The sequence below is a fragment of the Simochromis diagramma genome, unplaced genomic scaffold (assembly GCF_900408965.1).
Source record: "Simochromis diagramma unplaced genomic scaffold, fSimDia1.1 OVJJ01000590.1, whole genome shotgun sequence".
NCBI lineage: Eukaryota > Metazoa > Chordata > Actinopteri > Cichliformes > Cichlidae > Simochromis > Simochromis diagramma.
The window spans coordinates 1,323,887-1,341,737 of NW_024387057.1; the positions used below are offsets into that span (position 1 = coordinate 1,323,887).

At 41.1% G+C, this 17,851-nt stretch overlaps 1 protein-coding gene across 1 annotated transcript; it reads right to left on the reverse strand.

Annotated features, from left to right (window-relative positions):
* Positions 1–1,121: 1,121 nt before the first annotated feature.
* LOC120741918 (basement membrane-specific heparan sulfate proteoglycan core protein-like) lies at positions 1,122–17,424 on the reverse strand. The gene is made up of 9 exons (XM_040045029.1): positions 17,350–17,424; positions 11,265–11,297; positions 9,090–9,359; positions 8,718–8,990; positions 8,122–8,394; positions 6,001–6,267; positions 2,721–3,020; positions 1,669–1,929; positions 1,122–1,414 (listed from the first exon to the last, which is right to left on the reverse strand). Exons 1-9 carry the CDS (start codon positions 17,384–17,386, stop codon positions 1,143–1,145), a joined length of 1,986 nt encoding a protein of 661 aa, XP_039900963.1. The 5' UTR covers positions 17,387–17,424; the 3' UTR covers positions 1,122–1,142.
* Between the last annotated feature and the right edge of the window lie 427 nt (positions 17,425–17,851).

Sequence of the window (17,851 nt, forward strand, 5' to 3'; positions counted from 1 at the left end):
GAGGGAGCAACGGGGAGTTATTGTGTTTACAGCTTTTCACTGTAAATAAAGAGCACTGTTTGCATCGCAGAGTCTGTGTTTTGGGTCCTCCTTTCCCCACATCCCCACGGTCTGCCAGCCAGACCGTGACAGTTTGGGCATCTGATAAGGATGCCTCCTGGGTGAGGTTTTCTGGGCATGTCCCACTGGGAGGAGGCCTAGGACACGCTGGAGAGATTATATCTCTCGGCTGGCCTCGGAACACCTTGGTGTTCGCCCGAACAAGGTGGCTGGAGAGAGGGAAGTCTGGGCTTCTCTGTTTGGGCTGCTGCCACGGATAAGCGGAAGAAATTGGATGGATGGATACAATTTGTATTTCAAATCTCACATTTTGTGTACTCACTTTTCTTGTTAATGACTTTGAGCTGAATCACTGATGTGACATTGGTGTAATTCCCCGTCTGCTGGACCTGAAATAATAATTTTAATCACTTTCATGTTAAACACAGCTATTGTATAATCATCCAGCTTGTATACAGTGTTTTCACATCTTCTGATTGCCTCATAGACAGAACGAACACCTGCAGGTCAGAGAAAATCAGTCACCTCATGTCTGTGATACTAATTTAAACACAAATATTCTTGCAAATAACATTTATATTAAAAACTGCAGACGGTGTAATAAGTACAGTCTTGTTGCAAATAGCGTCACAATATTTGAAACTACGTGAAAAACTAACCATGAAGAAGAGAGGACGGTTGCTGCTGACCATCCTGATTGAGCGTCTGCTCATTAGCAGCACCTTTATTAAAAATGTAGGGGAAAAAAGACATTTGAACCTCATGATGCATTTGTGTCTTTGAATGATAAAGAGTTTGTAGTAAGTAAAGGAAAAGGTCTCACTGTTGGTCATTCTGCAGCGATACAACAAGAGCAGGAGAATAATAATGAGAGAGACTCCACAAACCAGTCGAACAATCAACCACACAGGAGATGAAGAGCTGTCAGCTCCTGACATGGTTACAATAAACAATAATTAATTATTGATCAATTATAATTATATAAATAAATACTTTTATGAAATGGAGCAAGGTGACTGCGAGACTTAAATCAGACAATCTAATGTTCATTCTCAGTCATCAGACGTGTTTAGAAAACTCCATCAGATGTTTTGATCCTGCTCACCTTTAACTGACATCCAGCTCTGTGCTGACTCTCTTCCTGAGTACTGACACTTGTAGAAACCTTCATCAGACTTTGACACTGCAGAGATCTTCAGCTCCCCTCGGGTATCATTTTGAATAAGTTTGTCATTGTGATAGAAAAACACATTGGAAAGTATTTTTTGTGTTCTCAAACTGCAGCTCAGATTAACAGAAGCTCCCTCAGTCACAGGATGAACAGGACTCACCAGGATAGGACCATTACCATCATCTGTGACACAATCACAAATATTGTTCCAGTCACATCAGCTGCTGCACACTTTTAGAAAAAGCTGACAAACAATAATAAGAACAGATTGTACAAATGCTTTTCATCATGAAGATCTGATCTTGGATATTTAAAAACTGCTGTATGTGTTTTATTTGTTTTACCACATAATTACTCCACATACAGCAAAGCTGGGACAAATGTTCATTTGATGTCTGAATCATTCAGATCCAAGAAGTAAATGTATAATAACATACTCTGTACAGTGATGTTGACTGCACTGCTGAACTCTCCTGATCCAGACTCACACCAGTACACTCCAGTATCTGACTTTGATGTGTTGATGTCACATGTGGATCCAGTCATTCTCCTACAGTCAGAGTACAGTCGGCCGTCCTCAGAGAACTTCCTCACTCTCCACTCAGTGAAGTTTCCCTCACAGGTCAGTGAGACAGAGTCAGAGGTGAAGTGTTGCACTCTGTCAGGACTCACTGTGAGAGACGCTGCTGAATGAACATCTGGAAACAACATGCAGTGAAGACACAAAGCTCACAGATGTTAGGATCAAAATATCACAGTAAAAATACTACTTTATCTTCTGAAGATCAGTGAAAATATTTTAATTAAGGTATTTGGTTAGTCAATCAGTGTTTACACATTAAAAAATCTCATAGTTGTTAAAGCAACAATAACTTTACACATACAATAATACAACATTAAATGAAGTCACTTGCACTGAACCATCTGGGTCTCTCAGTAATAATCTCGGGCATCATTAGAAGCTACTTGAAGTTTTTGTAAACCTGCTTTCCTGTAGTTTATCCACAGTGTGCAGTACACAGAGGTGTACAGTATGCGCTACACAAATCTTCACACTATCCGAATGCACTAAATCTGTGTAAGAGAGTGTTTGCTTGTGTTTACATCATTCAGCCAACAAATGTCTTCATCATCTGTCATGTGATCTGTAATAAGATGTCCAACATATGTAAATGGACTGATTCTTATATAGCGCTTTTCGACTCTCATGGAGTACTCAAAGCGCTCTATACAACATACCTCATTCACCCAATCACACCCATTCTCACAAGCACTTTATCTATACATAGTGCTTTCTAAGTACATTCACACTCCGATGGATGCATTGGAGAGCAAGTTGGGGTTAGTATCTTGCCCAAAGATAATTGACATGCAGACTGGAGGAGCCAGGGATCGAACCACCAACCTTCCAATCAGTAGGTGTCCAGCTCTACCTCCTGAGCTACAGCCACCCTGTGACATTATTACAGATCAAAGATTACAAACTGACCTGCAGACCAGACAAACTTTGGTCGACTGTGATCAGTGTGATACTCTGGGTCTCCTCTTCCAGCTCTGCACACATATCCTGCTGTGTGTGTCTGTCCATGAATGATGTAGGAGTCCTGTGCAGTCCCACTGCCATCAGGTAGCAGCTCATAACTGGAGGATTTCTCTGATAGATCAGGAACAGCTTTATACCAGTAGAAGCTCCATCCTGCAGACGGATGTTCAACCTCACAGTTCAGAGTTACTGAGGCTCCAGGACTCAGCCATGATGGAGACACAGTGAGGACAGGACGGGGTTCATCTGTTCAACAAAGATTTTCTCTCAATGTTTCGTCTCTTAACTCTGAATTCAAAGTCACAAAAAATATTGACTCACAATTGGAGATTGATTATCAGAATTTCAGGAGTGGGACCACGCTTCCAAACAGGCTCCTTCCGGCTCTCATCTATATAGGTTCCCCCAGTTCCACAAGCGGTTCATTCTCATTTACGTTCCCCACACTCCCTCCCCTTTTCAATTCAACTCCTTTGCTTCTATTTAGTACATGGGGATCTGTCATGCCCGGGAAACGCCGGGACTGGCATTTATTCATTTGTTCGGCAACATAATACCCTAGAAATTCTATGAATGCATAGTTCAAATGCTATAGTAAGACCATTTGAATTTTGAAGCATAATTTGAAGCAAAACAAATTTTTTTGATCAGTAATAAGAATGTAACCCAGTTAATTCTGTATCCGGTTGTTCAGTGATGACGCGACGAATCCTACTTCCGGGCCTAAAGTAGTCTGCGTGTCTAGTCTGGCTTTTGTGTTGTTAACATGTTTAATGTTATGTATTTTCTTCTATTTGATCTCAAAAAGCTCCTAAAACAGTCAGTGATCACTGTTGACGTCCCTCGGCTTTTATTACCGCTAATCATTTATTTAAGCTCAGTTTTTAAAACCTTAAGATGTAACTACAGCCCAGTCCATGCAGCAGTATATGAATGACTAACCGTCGTATTGTGGATGGATTATCTCAGTTGTTCTCCTGGCTGAAGTTTGGTCCTTTTACAGCATCCTGCCATGTGATTACATTTGTTCCTGACCACCGAGAACACTCACGTTAACTTTTATCGAGTGGAAAAAAAGTTAGCTTGTTTATATTATGCTAACATAGCTGTGTCACTAGCGGTCACGTAGCACATCATTATATACCAGCTAGCCCAACTTCAGTAACCCTACAAACGTCACTGTTGTTTAGTTTTCTGTCTTCATTTATGCTGGAAGTGATAGCAGAGCTGTACGTTTTAATTTGTTTCCAAAACCCCGCAGTCAGGACATGCTATATTGTATTTAGATAGAAGCTAGCGAGCTAACTTCCTGCTAACTTCTAACTCCGTTAAATGTCATAAATTCCGTTTTCATGGATGCCTGGATGCTAAACTCAATTGTTACACCTGGTAGAGCAGAACGCTGATCATTTTATTAAAGATGAAGGACTTTAGACAGTTTTTCAACTCTCAGTAATGCCATAGTGATCGTTTGATATATGGACCTGCAGCGGAGTTTAGACCCAGACACGGCTAGTGACGTCAGACTGAACAATCGGATTGATGTTTTGGGGGGGGGGGGGGGGTGTTTATATTTATATTTTTATTATTTTTTATTTAAATGTATTATAACTATACTTTATTTTTATAAGAAGGATACGATTAGGACTGTACATCAAAACAAAGTCACAATATAATAATTCATAACTTTCAAACTGTAACTGTAAGAGTTTTAGTAAAATGTGCGGTATTTACTTTTACATAACAGTGTCCAAAAAAAGAAGGCCATATTGTCGATTGCAGTTCAGACTTCATTAAAGCCCCTTTTCCATTAGTACCTACTTGGATGTTAGTACATAACCACTAGGGGTGCAACGATACTCGTATCGATATTGAACCGTTCGATACAGTGCTTTCGTTTCAGTACCCATATGTATCGAACAATACAACATTTTTTATTTATTTGTTTATTTATTTTATTGATTCTTTTCTTCTGACGATGCTGTCTGTGTTGAGAGCTCAGTGGATCTGCATTCGACTACTCCGCCTAGGCTGCACTATCGAGTGCAGATCCACTGAGCGCAGCACAAACTAGCAAGACAGAAGCTAAGCTCGTTGCAACATGGCAACTGCCTCAACGCTACCCGAAACCGAACCTCCCCCACCCTCATTCAGATCTGGCGTTTGGAACTATCATGGTTTTCATGTGAAGCATGACCCTGATGGTAAGCACGTCATGGACAAAAGTAAAACAGTATGTCGGATGTGCCACGCAATGCTCAATTTGTGGGAACTAGTGCGTTAGCGCAGTTAGCTTGTTAACATGTTGACACCGTCCAGCCCCACGCACGGGGCGATCCGTGGTAGCTTGTTAACGGAGATTTGCCGCGTTATGGCGTTAATGTCATTTTAACAAGATTAACGCTGACAGCACTACTGGGAACACAACGAATATGACTGCACATGTACGCCGACAGCATCCTAGTGCAAAGACAAGTGGAAGCAGACAAAAACAACAAGCGCGCATGCTGCAAACTTTACCCGAGTCATTTAGACAGCCGTTAGCACATGATTCTCCTTATGGGGACCTGATATATTTAATATGCTGCTGAGAGTATAGCCCAGAAGAAGTGTATAGTATAGCTTTTATTTTGGAAAGAGCCATTTCTCTGTAATAAACTCTCTTTTCCAAAGATGAGTGATTTCTCGATCAGATAGATTTTTTTTTTATTTTGTTGTTTCAGCAACATTCAATTTAAAAACTGTACTTTTGAGTTAAAATATATATTTATAATTTTAATAAATGATAAATTAAAAAGGCATGAACATTTTTTTGTATCGAAAAAATATCGAACCGTGACACCAAAGTATCGAACCGAACCGTGAATTTTGTGTATCGTTGCACCCCTAATAACCACGCAAGTTAGGTAGTACTAGATCGTAGTGGAAAACCAGTCGATCCGAGATGAGTCGTGGCAATCCATGGCAAGTCAATCTGAGAAGGTACTAATGGAAAAGGGGCTTAAGTGAAAAAGCAGTGTGTGTTGCTCATGAGACCAGACTCTTTAAGCCAGACCTGAAACCTCTAAGATTAATTTCAAAAACAGATAACATGCTAAAAGAAACTGAAGCAACTGCATCATATGTTGGTGTAACAGCTTGTACTGCACATGTGCAATAAAAATAATAAAAAAATAAAGAAGAGCTGTCAATGGATTTAGCTTTTGATGAAACATCTCCAACTTACATGATACAGTCAGTGTGATGATATCACTCCACTGTGTTAAGAAATATCCCGTTCTGCCCCGGCAGCTGTATTCTCCACCATCAGACTCAGTAACTGTGATGATCCTGTATTCATTGGATGTTGGAGGTGTGTTTAACTTGTTTTGTCTCCATTCATACGTCCACTGAGCTCCTTCACCTCCCTGAATCTCACATCTGACAGTGACTGTCTCACCGCTGTATATCTGAGGCCAGTTGTGTTGCAGGATCACAGTGGTCCTAATGGGAACTGTTGGCATAAGAATGATCCAGTTAGGAGACAAACAGAAACATAAAAACTCTGCCATTAATAACATAAGATTAGAGTGACTGCAAAACAGTTGATTCACAGACAAAATGTTTAAACATGAAAACAAAGTCACAACATTACAATTTCTGTAACTGTAACACAACATTTTTTGTAAAATGTACAAGTATATACTTTGTACATGCGAGGGCTATCAGGCCCGCTATGTAGGGGTGTAGGAATGTACAAGTTGACGACTGAGAGATGGATCTGGGTCCATGACCCCCCCAGTGCAATTAACCCTGGCACCAACAACTATAAAAATGTCTTCACCTGTCTGGCTGATGCAGGTATGGAAGAGGGGCTCCAGGGTTCCAGTTCAAGAAACGGTGGCTGCCTAGAGCACACTGTGCTGTCAGACATTAACACAGCCTAGCACAATTTCCCTCTAATTGTCTATACCCAACCAGATAGTCAGGGTGCCCCTAACACAGAGTAACGTGGGTTATAAACATCAAACAGTTATTTTTTAAAGAACGTGAAACTTTAATTTGTTCTGCTGGCCCCTTTAAATCTCGACCATCCATCAGTCACCATGGGCTCTGAAGATCATGACAGGCACGAAACAAAAATACAAAAAAAAAAAAAGACATCATGACAGTTAAAAGAAAAGACAGGTTCAATAAATTGGACAGGCGACGGTGTTCCCACTGTTGTAAAACCCTTGCTTATGCTAGCTCAGAGGAAGAGCGTTCCACAACCTGCTCTGTTTCCCTTACTCAGCCTTGCATGCTGTATAACAAGTAGGCCCTGATCACATGACCTCAGGGACCTGCTAGAGACATAGGGCTGTTACCACAAGGTTCCTGATAGATGATTTAACAAATGTCGAAAGGGACCAAGAGCGTTCATGATCTTACAGAGAAATCTGTCAGATATGGCTACAAAGCACAACGCAGTGGTCCCCGAGTCTGACGGAAAGCCATAGACCGAGCAGCAGGTATATTCTTGCCTCAATGTCCACCTTTCTTGTAGCATCCATGTTGCAGCATGCTTGGACATGTTGCTATGACGACAACCACAACCAGGTTAGGGAGTACTAGATTTTTATGGAAAACCAGTCAATCAGAGTCGAGTTGTGGCGTTCCATGGTGAGTCGATCCGAGTAGGTACTAATGGAAAAGGGGCTTTTGTCTCTGGGTGACAGAGGTTATAAAAAGGCTGCGCGTTCACATACAGCTGAATGAAGTAGGGCGTTGTTCACTTTGTTCTCTGCGTCAGGTTTGTAGAATGTGCCCAAACTCAGGCCAGCAACGGGCAACACAAAGGTACGTTTTTAGATTTCGCCTGCCTTACCCAGACAGGACACTTCAGGCAATATATAGCAGACTCGACACGTTGCACACACGCGCCCATATATACAGTTAACATCTTTTATTGATATTCTTGTGTTGGAATAAGTCTGCTTTGCATAATATGAACTTGGAGGTTAACAAGCAAATCAGTGTGGGTAAACTGAACGTTAATGAGTTTAATAAAAATGAACATATAAAACTTTAGATTGTCAGTCTAGAAACATACATGAAGAGAGCCTGCAGCCATGTGAATATTATGCTGCTCATTTATTTTCTTAATAGTTGATACTAAAATGATTCAAATAAACTGAAGGCTTGTAATGATTTTTTTCTCTGAGAACCACAAGGGCTCTTTCAGAGTGCGCACTTTGTCACAATGACACTGAAGTTCTTCTATTTTCTCATTTCCACCTCTTCAAGTCGGAAAAAGAAACAGACAAACAGCAGAGATCACATAACTTGATCTGTCTCAGTTTGGCAGAAATAAAATAATTAAACTCACTGTTTTGCATAACTGTGTCGTCACTGCTGTCCTCTGTGTAGTAAACTGGATCTCCTCTCCCTCCTCTGCAGTGGTACAGACCTCCTTGTGAGACACTAATAACTCTGTTTGCTTCATTTCCTCTCATGAGCTGAGCTTTAGAAGAGACTGAATCACGTCTGAACCAGTCAAACTTCCAGCCAGCAGAGCCCTCCACAGAGCAGCTCAGTGTCACACTGCCCCCTGCTGGTATGACTGAACTTTGTGCTGTCAGTGTGGCTCTGGGTTCACTTGCTGTTGATGTTACAGGAAAAGAAAAACATTGTCACATGATTCAAGAAGAAAAGTGTTACAATAATGATCAAGCTTATAAAAACCTCACTAGATAATTTAGCTACTAGCACCAAATATGAAACAATTATCCTGCAAGTGATGAAGGAAAATTATTTGTCAAATGGTAAAAACTAAACAAATAAATAAATACAAAATTAAATAAAAGTCATCAGGTGAAAAGAATGAAGTGTGTGTTAGTTGTGACATCCATCTCTTTAACTAAAACCTGAAACCTCTGAGGATTTGATAAAACAGTTATTATGAATGAAAGATCTTCAACTCACTTGAAACTGTCAGTGTGACTGAATCACTCCACTCTGTTGTTTCATGCTGTGAACTTTTCATTCTGCCCTTACAGCGATAGTTTCCACTGTTGGATGATGAAGCAGATCTAATCCTGTATTCAGTTTGATTTGGAGCTTTTATCATGCTGTTTGCTTCCCACTCATAATCCCACTCAGTGTCTCCTCCATGGATCTCACATCTGACAGTGATCGTCTCTCCTCTGTATATCTCAGACCAGTTTGGATACAGAGCCACAACAGGTCTGATTGGGACTGTTAATGTTCAAGAAAGTACAATAAAAACACATTATTATGAAAAAGTTTAGCCATCATCTTATGTAGTGCTTTGTAGGAAGTTAAATTTAAATTTACCAATAGTGTGAATCCTGACGAACTGGCTATACTCTGAGGAGTATCTTCTACTTTTCCCTCTGCACCAGTAAAGTCCTCCCTCTGAGACGCTGATTTGGTCATTTGACAGAACAATTGCATCCCGTAGTCTCACAGGTACACCATACTTCTCTTTGTACCAGTAGTATTTCCATCCAGATGATGATGATGGGTTCACAGAACAGGTCAGGGTCACACTGCCCCCTACTGGAACAGCTGTGTTATCAGCTCTCAGTTCGGCCTTTGGTTTATCTGCAGTTCAGTTTAGAAAAAGAACATAAAAGTAAATGGCTGAATCCAGACAATTTAAAGAGGTCCTGTGCTGGCCCATGTGTGGATTACCTCTGCCAAACCTGATCCGGGCCACCAAAGGGCCGTCATTCTTTGCACCAGTCAATCAGAAGTGCCAGCTTGATGCTGGATCAGGGGAAGACCTGTTTTCTATGGGCCTGGGCCACATAAACCAAACCACAATTGGGCCAGATATGGCATGCCATCACATAGACCAGGGGTCGGCAACCTGAGGCTCCGGAGCCGCATGCGGCTCTTTAGTCCATATTGTGCGGCTCCGCGTGGTTTGGGAAAATAAATTAGAAGTATTTAGCAGAAGTGTATTTTTTTATGTTAGTTCTTTTTTTTTCTCTTTTTTTTTTAACTTGTAGTTCTTAATTGGAAGATTATTGTGATATTGAAATATAAAAATAAAATTATATTTTATTATTTTTTCATCGCTCAAAATAAGCGTCACACAAACACCGCTCACGCCTCACAGATGACAGCTTACAGTCCTGCGTAAAGATGAAAGTGACTTCGTACAGCCCTGATTTGCAGACGCTGTGCGCAGAGGTTCAGGAGCAGAAGTCCCATTGTAAACATACCACGGCAGACCCGACGATGTTTGCATGAACACGCTTTTCAGCATCTCTTTATTGACCACTTTTCACACACGGTTGCTGTACGCATACAGCCGGCTGTAGCTTTTCAGCCCACAGCCCGACACACACCAACAACAGCATAGAGAGCACAGACGTTAAGGCGGCGAGGCGTGATTGCGGGTGCCGCTCAGGTGCGTCCTCCTCCCCTGCAGCAGCGCTTCAGACCACGCCCCGCCACACACATTAACCAGGTAAAATACATATTTAGGCAGAATTTTCCAAATATCTATTTTCATTTTTTTTTTTTTGCAGCATAGTGCTTTTTTTCCAATTATTTTTTAAAAGTCAGGTCAAGGCTCCAAAAGCCCAAAGGCGATATAAGGCTGGCAGCTCACAACAGTTTTTGTTTGCTACATGGATCATTTTAGTTCAGCTGGGTGTCTTTCCTTTTGTTATATTTCTTTAAGAGTTCAAAATATGTTCATTACATAAATAGCATGTAAGTTTCTCTGTAGCACTTCATGGATTTCATAAGCAACACACCTTAGTTTTTCACACAAAGCATAAAGGTAAAAAACAATATATACAGTGTTATCTTCATTTTAGATGTCAAAAAGTATTTGCGGCTCCCAGTGTTTTCGTTTGCGTGGAAACCGGGTCCAAATGGCTCTTTGGGTCTTAAAGGTTGCTGACCCCTTACATGGCCTGGCCCATATCTGGATGACATACATCTTATCATGCCAGAAGTCAACCAGCAGTGCCGGCTTGATACCAGATCTGGGCCAGACCTGCCTGCTATGTGGGTATGCTTTATTAAAAAGGAAAGTTTTAAGGCTAATGTTAAAAGTAGAGATAGTGTCTGTCTCCTGCATCCAAACTTTGAGCTGGTTCCACAGAAAAGGGGCTGAAGGCTCTGCCTCCCATTCTGCTTTTAAATACTCTAGGAACCACAAATAAACCAGCAGTCTGAGAATGAAGAGGTCTTTTGGGGTGATTCGGTATTATAAGGTCTCTAATATAAGGTGTGAGAAGACTGGTTTTAGAGTCGATTTTGGATTTAACCGGGAGTCAGTGAAGAGAAGCCAGTATAGGAGAAATGTGCTCTTTTTGCTAGTCCCTGCCTGTATCACTCGCTGCAGCATTTTCATCCACTGAAAGTTTTTAAGGGAGTAATCACCTTGGATTTATCCAAGAAGCCAGAATGGGAGAAGTATGCTCTCTTTTAGTTTTCAAGTTCAGACAACATATATGATACAAACGGGAAGAAAGAAAAATTCCTCACCTTGAGCGTTTCCATGGATGACTGTACTGAGCACTAAAATAATGAAAGAAATCAGATATTATTTAACTGACAATCCGAAGATGCAGCACAACCTTTGATAACGTAGAATACATTCCAGAGACAGTAAGAGATTTAAGGTTGGGGTGTTTTTGATCTGAAAAAAGCACTTGACACAATTAACCATGAAATATCATAAAACTGACAGGTAACAGGCAACAAATGGTAAAGATGGGAGAGTAGAAATGAAAATGTTTTTACATTGTTTGTGGAGTCCCACAAGGGCTAGTGTTGGGACCAAAACTATTTCTTATGTATATAAATGATATTTGCAAAATGTCAGATTTTTTTTCTATTTGTTTTATTTGCTGATGACCAGTGTTGGGAAAGTTACCTTAAATTGGTAACTTAATTACATTACTAGTTACTTCTATCAAAAGTAACTCAGTTACTTCAAGTTACTCGTTACTTTAAAAGTAACTAGTTACTCAGGAAAGTAACTTTGGTTTTACTCAGAATTCTCTTGTTAACGTGTTGCTTCCGTAACTTGATAGCCAGCAAGATTGTCTTCTAGCTTGCTTACTTGCCACAAGTGCACTGTGCCACCTACCAATAGAAAGGAAAAAATCATGTGCATTGTCAGGTTTATATAGTGGATTGTCATTTATGCTTAGAAATATTTACTTATTTATGCTTAGAAGTGTATAGTTGATTGCATATTGAAAGAATGTCTCATCCTAGGAGGTCTGTAACAACTCTGTGTAGCATGAAGAGGGGAGTGCGTTCACTCCTCTTCAGAGTGTTCTGGCATAGATGACACACTTCCTAGGAGAGGTCGTACCTTCTCTTGCTGATATATGGTATAGCAAACATACGTATATCTGTTTGAGTGTAAGAGCCAGGAGTCTAGCGTTTCAGATGGACTGCTAGACTCCTGGCACCAGCTTTGGGGAGTCTTCACGGGGTCACATCTTGACCCCCCGTACACACACACATACTACACGACACACAGACAAGGTATTCTTTGTCTGCATGTATACCTATATGAAATGTCATATGTTAATGAACTTGTGCATATTCATGTAACCACAATAAAAGGAGCGCTACAGGGAACCTGGCTGAGAGTCAAGATCAAGTGGGCGGAACGACATCTGGCTCCAGTCGGGTCTCCCTCGTGCACGAGCAATACAAAGAACTTTGCCTACTTGTGTCTTGCTTTGCTGTGTAGTAATTTGTCTCGTTCCAACAGTGGCCCTGTGCTAGACAGACCCATCATGCATATTTCCACGAGAGAAATCCCACGCCTGGACCGTCGTTGACCGCCGCCATAATTTTAGCCTACGTCACAACGTCACGTGCGCTTTTTACATCCAACACAAAAACTGCAGTCGTGGTGCTTTTGACTGTACTCAGAACTCAGAAATTCTGCCTTCCGAGTAGGAAGATGTAGGCAACACCAGACTGCAGATGAGCTGCATACAGGGCTGGACTGGGACAGAAAATCGGCCCAGGCATTTTGACTAGAGACCGGCCCACCATTATAGGAAAAATCATAAAGCCTTTGAATGAAAACAAACGCTGTTGTGACAGTGATGTTCACTGTTCTGATGGTATATATGCATCAATCTATCAATCGTTTGTTGTAAGATTCAGATAATTATTTTTTAAAAGCTAGACATTTTAAATGAGAATAAGAAAGAAAAGTACTACTTTGTGCCCCCCTTTCACTGTTAATGCCCTACCTGCCACCCTGGCAAAACTTTGCTAGACCCGCCCCTGCACAGTTACCAGCTATCAGCTACATTTAAAAAAAAAAAAAAGGATCCTGGTGTTATTTGTCTCTCAGAAACAGTTTATAACTTATGTCAGGGTTATATTGTTGATTGTCATTTATGCTTAGAGTTTTATAATCAATGTCATGTTGGTAGAGGTTTGATCCTTAGGAGTCTGCAAAGACTTTGTGTGCATTCCAGAGTGTTCTGGCATTCACACCCACATCCTGGGAGCATGGGAGAGGTCGTACCTTCTCTCATTGTTTTGTGGTAGGGTAAACATATCTATGTCTGTTTTAGTCTAAGTGCCTTTTGTTTAGATGAACTGCTGGACTTCCAGACCAGCAGGTCCTTTATGGGGTCACATTCTGACCCCACACACACACACACACACATACTTACACAACGCACAGGCAAGGTACTCTTTGTTTGTATGTATACGTCATATGTTAATGGACCTATGTATATTCCTGTAACCTCAATAAAAGAGCAGTGTTACGAGGGAGCAGACGAGAGCAACTGGGGTCAAGCGAAGGGACGGCGTTTGTCCAGTTGGTCTTCCTCGTATACGAGAAACATAAAGAACTTTGCCTGCTTGGTGTTCAGTGCTTTTTGCTGTGTAGTAGAATTGTCTTGAACGTTCCAGCGAATAGGTTTATGCTACGAACCTATCAACTTCCCTTCAACTCATTCATGTCACTTAAAAGGTAAACCTGTTTCTCCATCACCTGTTCAGCTCTGATGATTCAGTAAGGACATCTCCTGGTTTCTTCATGTTTCCCTCTCACCAGATATCCAAACCGATATCATGACCAGCAGCTTTTACGGCTGTGGCTCCAGCAAAGATCAGCTGACACTAGAAATTGACATTGAATAAATTCTAACAACAGCTGATCAACCTTAAACGTGCTGCTGTTGTTTAACGCGACCTCCGCTGGTTTCCTCTTTCTGGCGCAAAGTGGGCGATAAACAAAGAAGAGAGAAAAGCTGATCAGCTGATCATTGATCAGTTTCATGATTGAAGTAGAAACAGGAGAGAATGAGAGAAGAAGAGGCAGCTGTGCAGCAAAGACACAGAATAACTCCAGCTTTGTGTCTTTTTCACTGTAGCTGAAGTACGGGACAAACTGTGCTCCTTTTCACCTCAATACGAAACGCGTAATATTTTCTCTGAATACGAGACGATTCCGTTTTTTAGGGAACGGTTGGCAACTCTAATAATTAACCTTATGAACAAAATAAAGTTCAACATCAGTAACTTCATAGCACCCACCCAGCTGTATAGAAACTCCGTCATGCTAGCTAGCGCGCAGTACGAAAAAGTCAGCACAACGAAAATAAACTCCACCTAAACTTGGTTTATATCTGACCCAGAGAGACTCCAGGTCATAACTTCTTACCTGAAGTTCAGTTCACCTGACACTCGGACGGGCGGCCGCCTCGAGTGTCTCCTCCTGCCTCCCCTTTCCCTCATCCACCTGCTGGCCTCCACCACTTGCTAATGTTACTGAATATGTGGAAGCTCCGCGAGAGCCACCACACGAAGTAACAAATAACGACCTTATCTAAATCCCAGTAACGATTAATGCGTTCCTAATTTTGGCATAATAACTAGTTACCGTGCTCGTTACCACAATAATAACGTAGTTACTGTAACGCGTTACTTAATAACACGTTACTTAATAACGCGTTAGTCCCAAAACTGCTGATGACACAAATATCTTGCACCTTAATCACTTTAGAAATGAACAAAAAAAATGGTTTGCTCCATCCGTTTTCTTCTTCTTTTCAGTGGCTGGGTCATAGGCGCAGTAGCATAAACAGAGAAGCCCAGACCAACCTCTCCCTAGCCTTATCCTTCAGCTAATCTGGGGGAGCATGGAGGTATTCGCAGGCCAACTGAGAGATGCAATCTCTCCAGGGCGTTTGCTGTGGCTGCACCCAGACTGTGGAACAGCTTACCTCCTAACGTCAGACTCTCCAAAAGCCTAGAAACTTTTAAAACCGCTCTTAAAACTCACCTCTTTTCATTGGCTTTTAGAAAGGTTTAATCTACTTGTTTTATTTATTTTTTATTTTATTTTTATCAACGAGGTGTTATTACGAAATTGTGTTCTATTGTATTTTTATCTGTATTTACTGTACAGCACTTTGGTCAGCCTTGGTTGTTTTTAAATGTGCTCTATAAATAAACTTGACTTGACTTGACTTGACAGTGAGTCCTGGGTCTGTCCCGAGACCTCCTTTCACCAGGAGGAGGCTCTGGGGCAGATGTAAATGTAGATGGCAATAATTGCTGGCGTAAATAAATTATTGCTAAATTGATATAAGACCAAATTCATGGTATCTGCTGAGCAGCACTCTTGTACTTGTGTCACATCTGTCCCCTCAATTTTAATAGCACTTTGGTGTTCACACAGTGACATTAACTATTTAGTTACTATTAGTTACTCAGCTGTACCAATACACGCATCCAACAGACCACTTTTCACATGGACAAGGAGTGGAGTAGTTGGGTCTTCTCACACCTCTATTGTTTGGGAAGGAAACAATGGGGGTTTCCTTCCCAAAAATGGGAAGGAATTGTTTGGTGTCAAACACCCCAGCCCCAGGCCAGGTGTGGGTAGCCTGGGGCTGGGGTCGGCTAGTGATCTACAGTTGACTGCACTCCATGAGCGTCTGGCATGAGCGTCTGAAGGCAGGACAGTCCTGGTCCCCAAGGACCCCCAGGACATGTCCCATCCAACTACTGACCAATAACCTGCCTCAGTACCACATGGAAGCTCCTGTCAGGCATCATAGCAGCGAAGATGAACAGGAATATGGCTGAATACATGAGCAGGGCACAAAAAAGGAAATTTGCAGATTTGCAGAGGAGGAATACCAGCTACTGGTAGACAGAGCAGTCACCCAAGACGGCAAGACCAGGCTCACCAACCTTCAAGAAAGCCTGTCACTCGATGCCCCACACCTGGATCCTGGAATGCTTAGAAGTACACAAGATTAACAGGACCCTAAGAGCCTTCGTCGGCACTCCGCAGTCCATTTACACCTGGGAGGAACACTGGTTTGAGTGAGGCGTCAAGGAGGCCATTTACGTGAAAAGGGAAGGGTGCAAGATACTAGCAGGCAGGGCATATATGGAACGTAAAACAGGGATGTTTCTGCATTAATGCGAATCAGTAAATACCAATATTAAGCTGCCATGTTGAAAATAAAATCAGAAAATTTTTAAATAATGCTACAACACAATTCTTGCCCAGTAGCCTTTTTATATCCAACACTGTTTCTTTTTATTATTTTTTTTATAGAGTTATCATTTGACAATGCACATATGCAGTAGTCATATTAATCATACTACATGTTATTATTATTATTTCATTTGATTTTTTCATTGTTGTTGTTCTTATTACTAGCACGGGTGCTGCACTGAACATAGTGTAACACTGACACAGGTATGAGGTAATATAACATCAAAAACAAGCAAAAGGCAGATATCAAAAAGTTTAAAGCAACCATAACAGCAGCAAATGTAATGTGTGAAGTCTAGTTCACCTATCAGCAAAGGGAACTAGAGACCAAGATGCCAATGTATCAACAAATAGGATAGTTAGGTTAGTTAACTCAGCTCAGCTAAATTCACCAAAAAACTGTTGCAGCACAGTTCCTTTTAATTTACACTTCCTGAATCTCCTCTTTGAGTGTGGACAAATGTTGTCTCACACTGCAGCTAATCTCAACCACCACAAGGGCATGTGACTTAATTTTTCTATCCAATAGGAAGTGTAAATTGACAGTTCAAGCGAATCAGACCACAGGTTCAATCAGAAAATTGCTCAGGATAGGGAGGCAATCAGGTGAAGAGGTGGTAAATCAGAATTGCAAACATAAACCTCAAGCAGTTATGTTTGTTTCTGGCAACAAATATCTGTAGGTTCTGTATTTTTTTGCGTTTTGTCTGCATCTTTTTTCTGTTATAAAGATAGCTGAGACTTGTTGGAGTCTCATTAAGCAATTTATGAAAAAAAGTAGAAAAAATATTGTTTTATTGAGGATTTTGTTACATTTTTGTACACAAAGGTGTCAAGATCATCAACACAGTATGGATGACATGTATGAGTAAAAGACACCAGATTTCATAAATTTGACTCAAAAAGAGATTTCCTCCAGAAATCCATGCCACAAGCTATATCACAGCTAAAATGATCACCAAATCAAAAAAAAAAAAAAAGTTGGAAAAAATGTACAAAAGGGTTAAAGCAGGGATATACTGTCACTGTCACCATTCACACAGAGAAGGTTTGTTTTGTACTCACAGAATAATCCCAGCAAACAGAGCAAAGAGTGCCCCATCCTCACGTCCAGCCCTGCACGCTGATCTGCATCTAATCTCAAAGTGTTCGACTTTGCAGTGATAATAAATGCATAAAACCAGTTTTTATCCAGCTCCTCCTTCTGTCACCTCTCTGTGCTTCTTTCCCTTATACACCAACCTTAAACAGCCCCTATAGCTTTCACCACAGAAGTTGTGTGACGTGTTCACATTTCCTGTCCGCTGCAAGCATTTAAGCTTCTCTCCTGTTTTGTGTTCCTACCTTTCTCTGTGATATTCAGAGGCGCTCTCTTAGTTAGGTGACACACTTTGCAGGTCATAGTTCTGAATAGTTTGATTGTGATCCTGCTGGAATTTCCATCTTCTCAGCCCAGCTAGTGTTTTGTGTATTCATAATTATTCATGTTGTCATAGATGTAATCTACACAAAAAAATCTTTGCCACACTCTGCGTATCAGCATTATGAATCAACTCCGAGCCCTGTG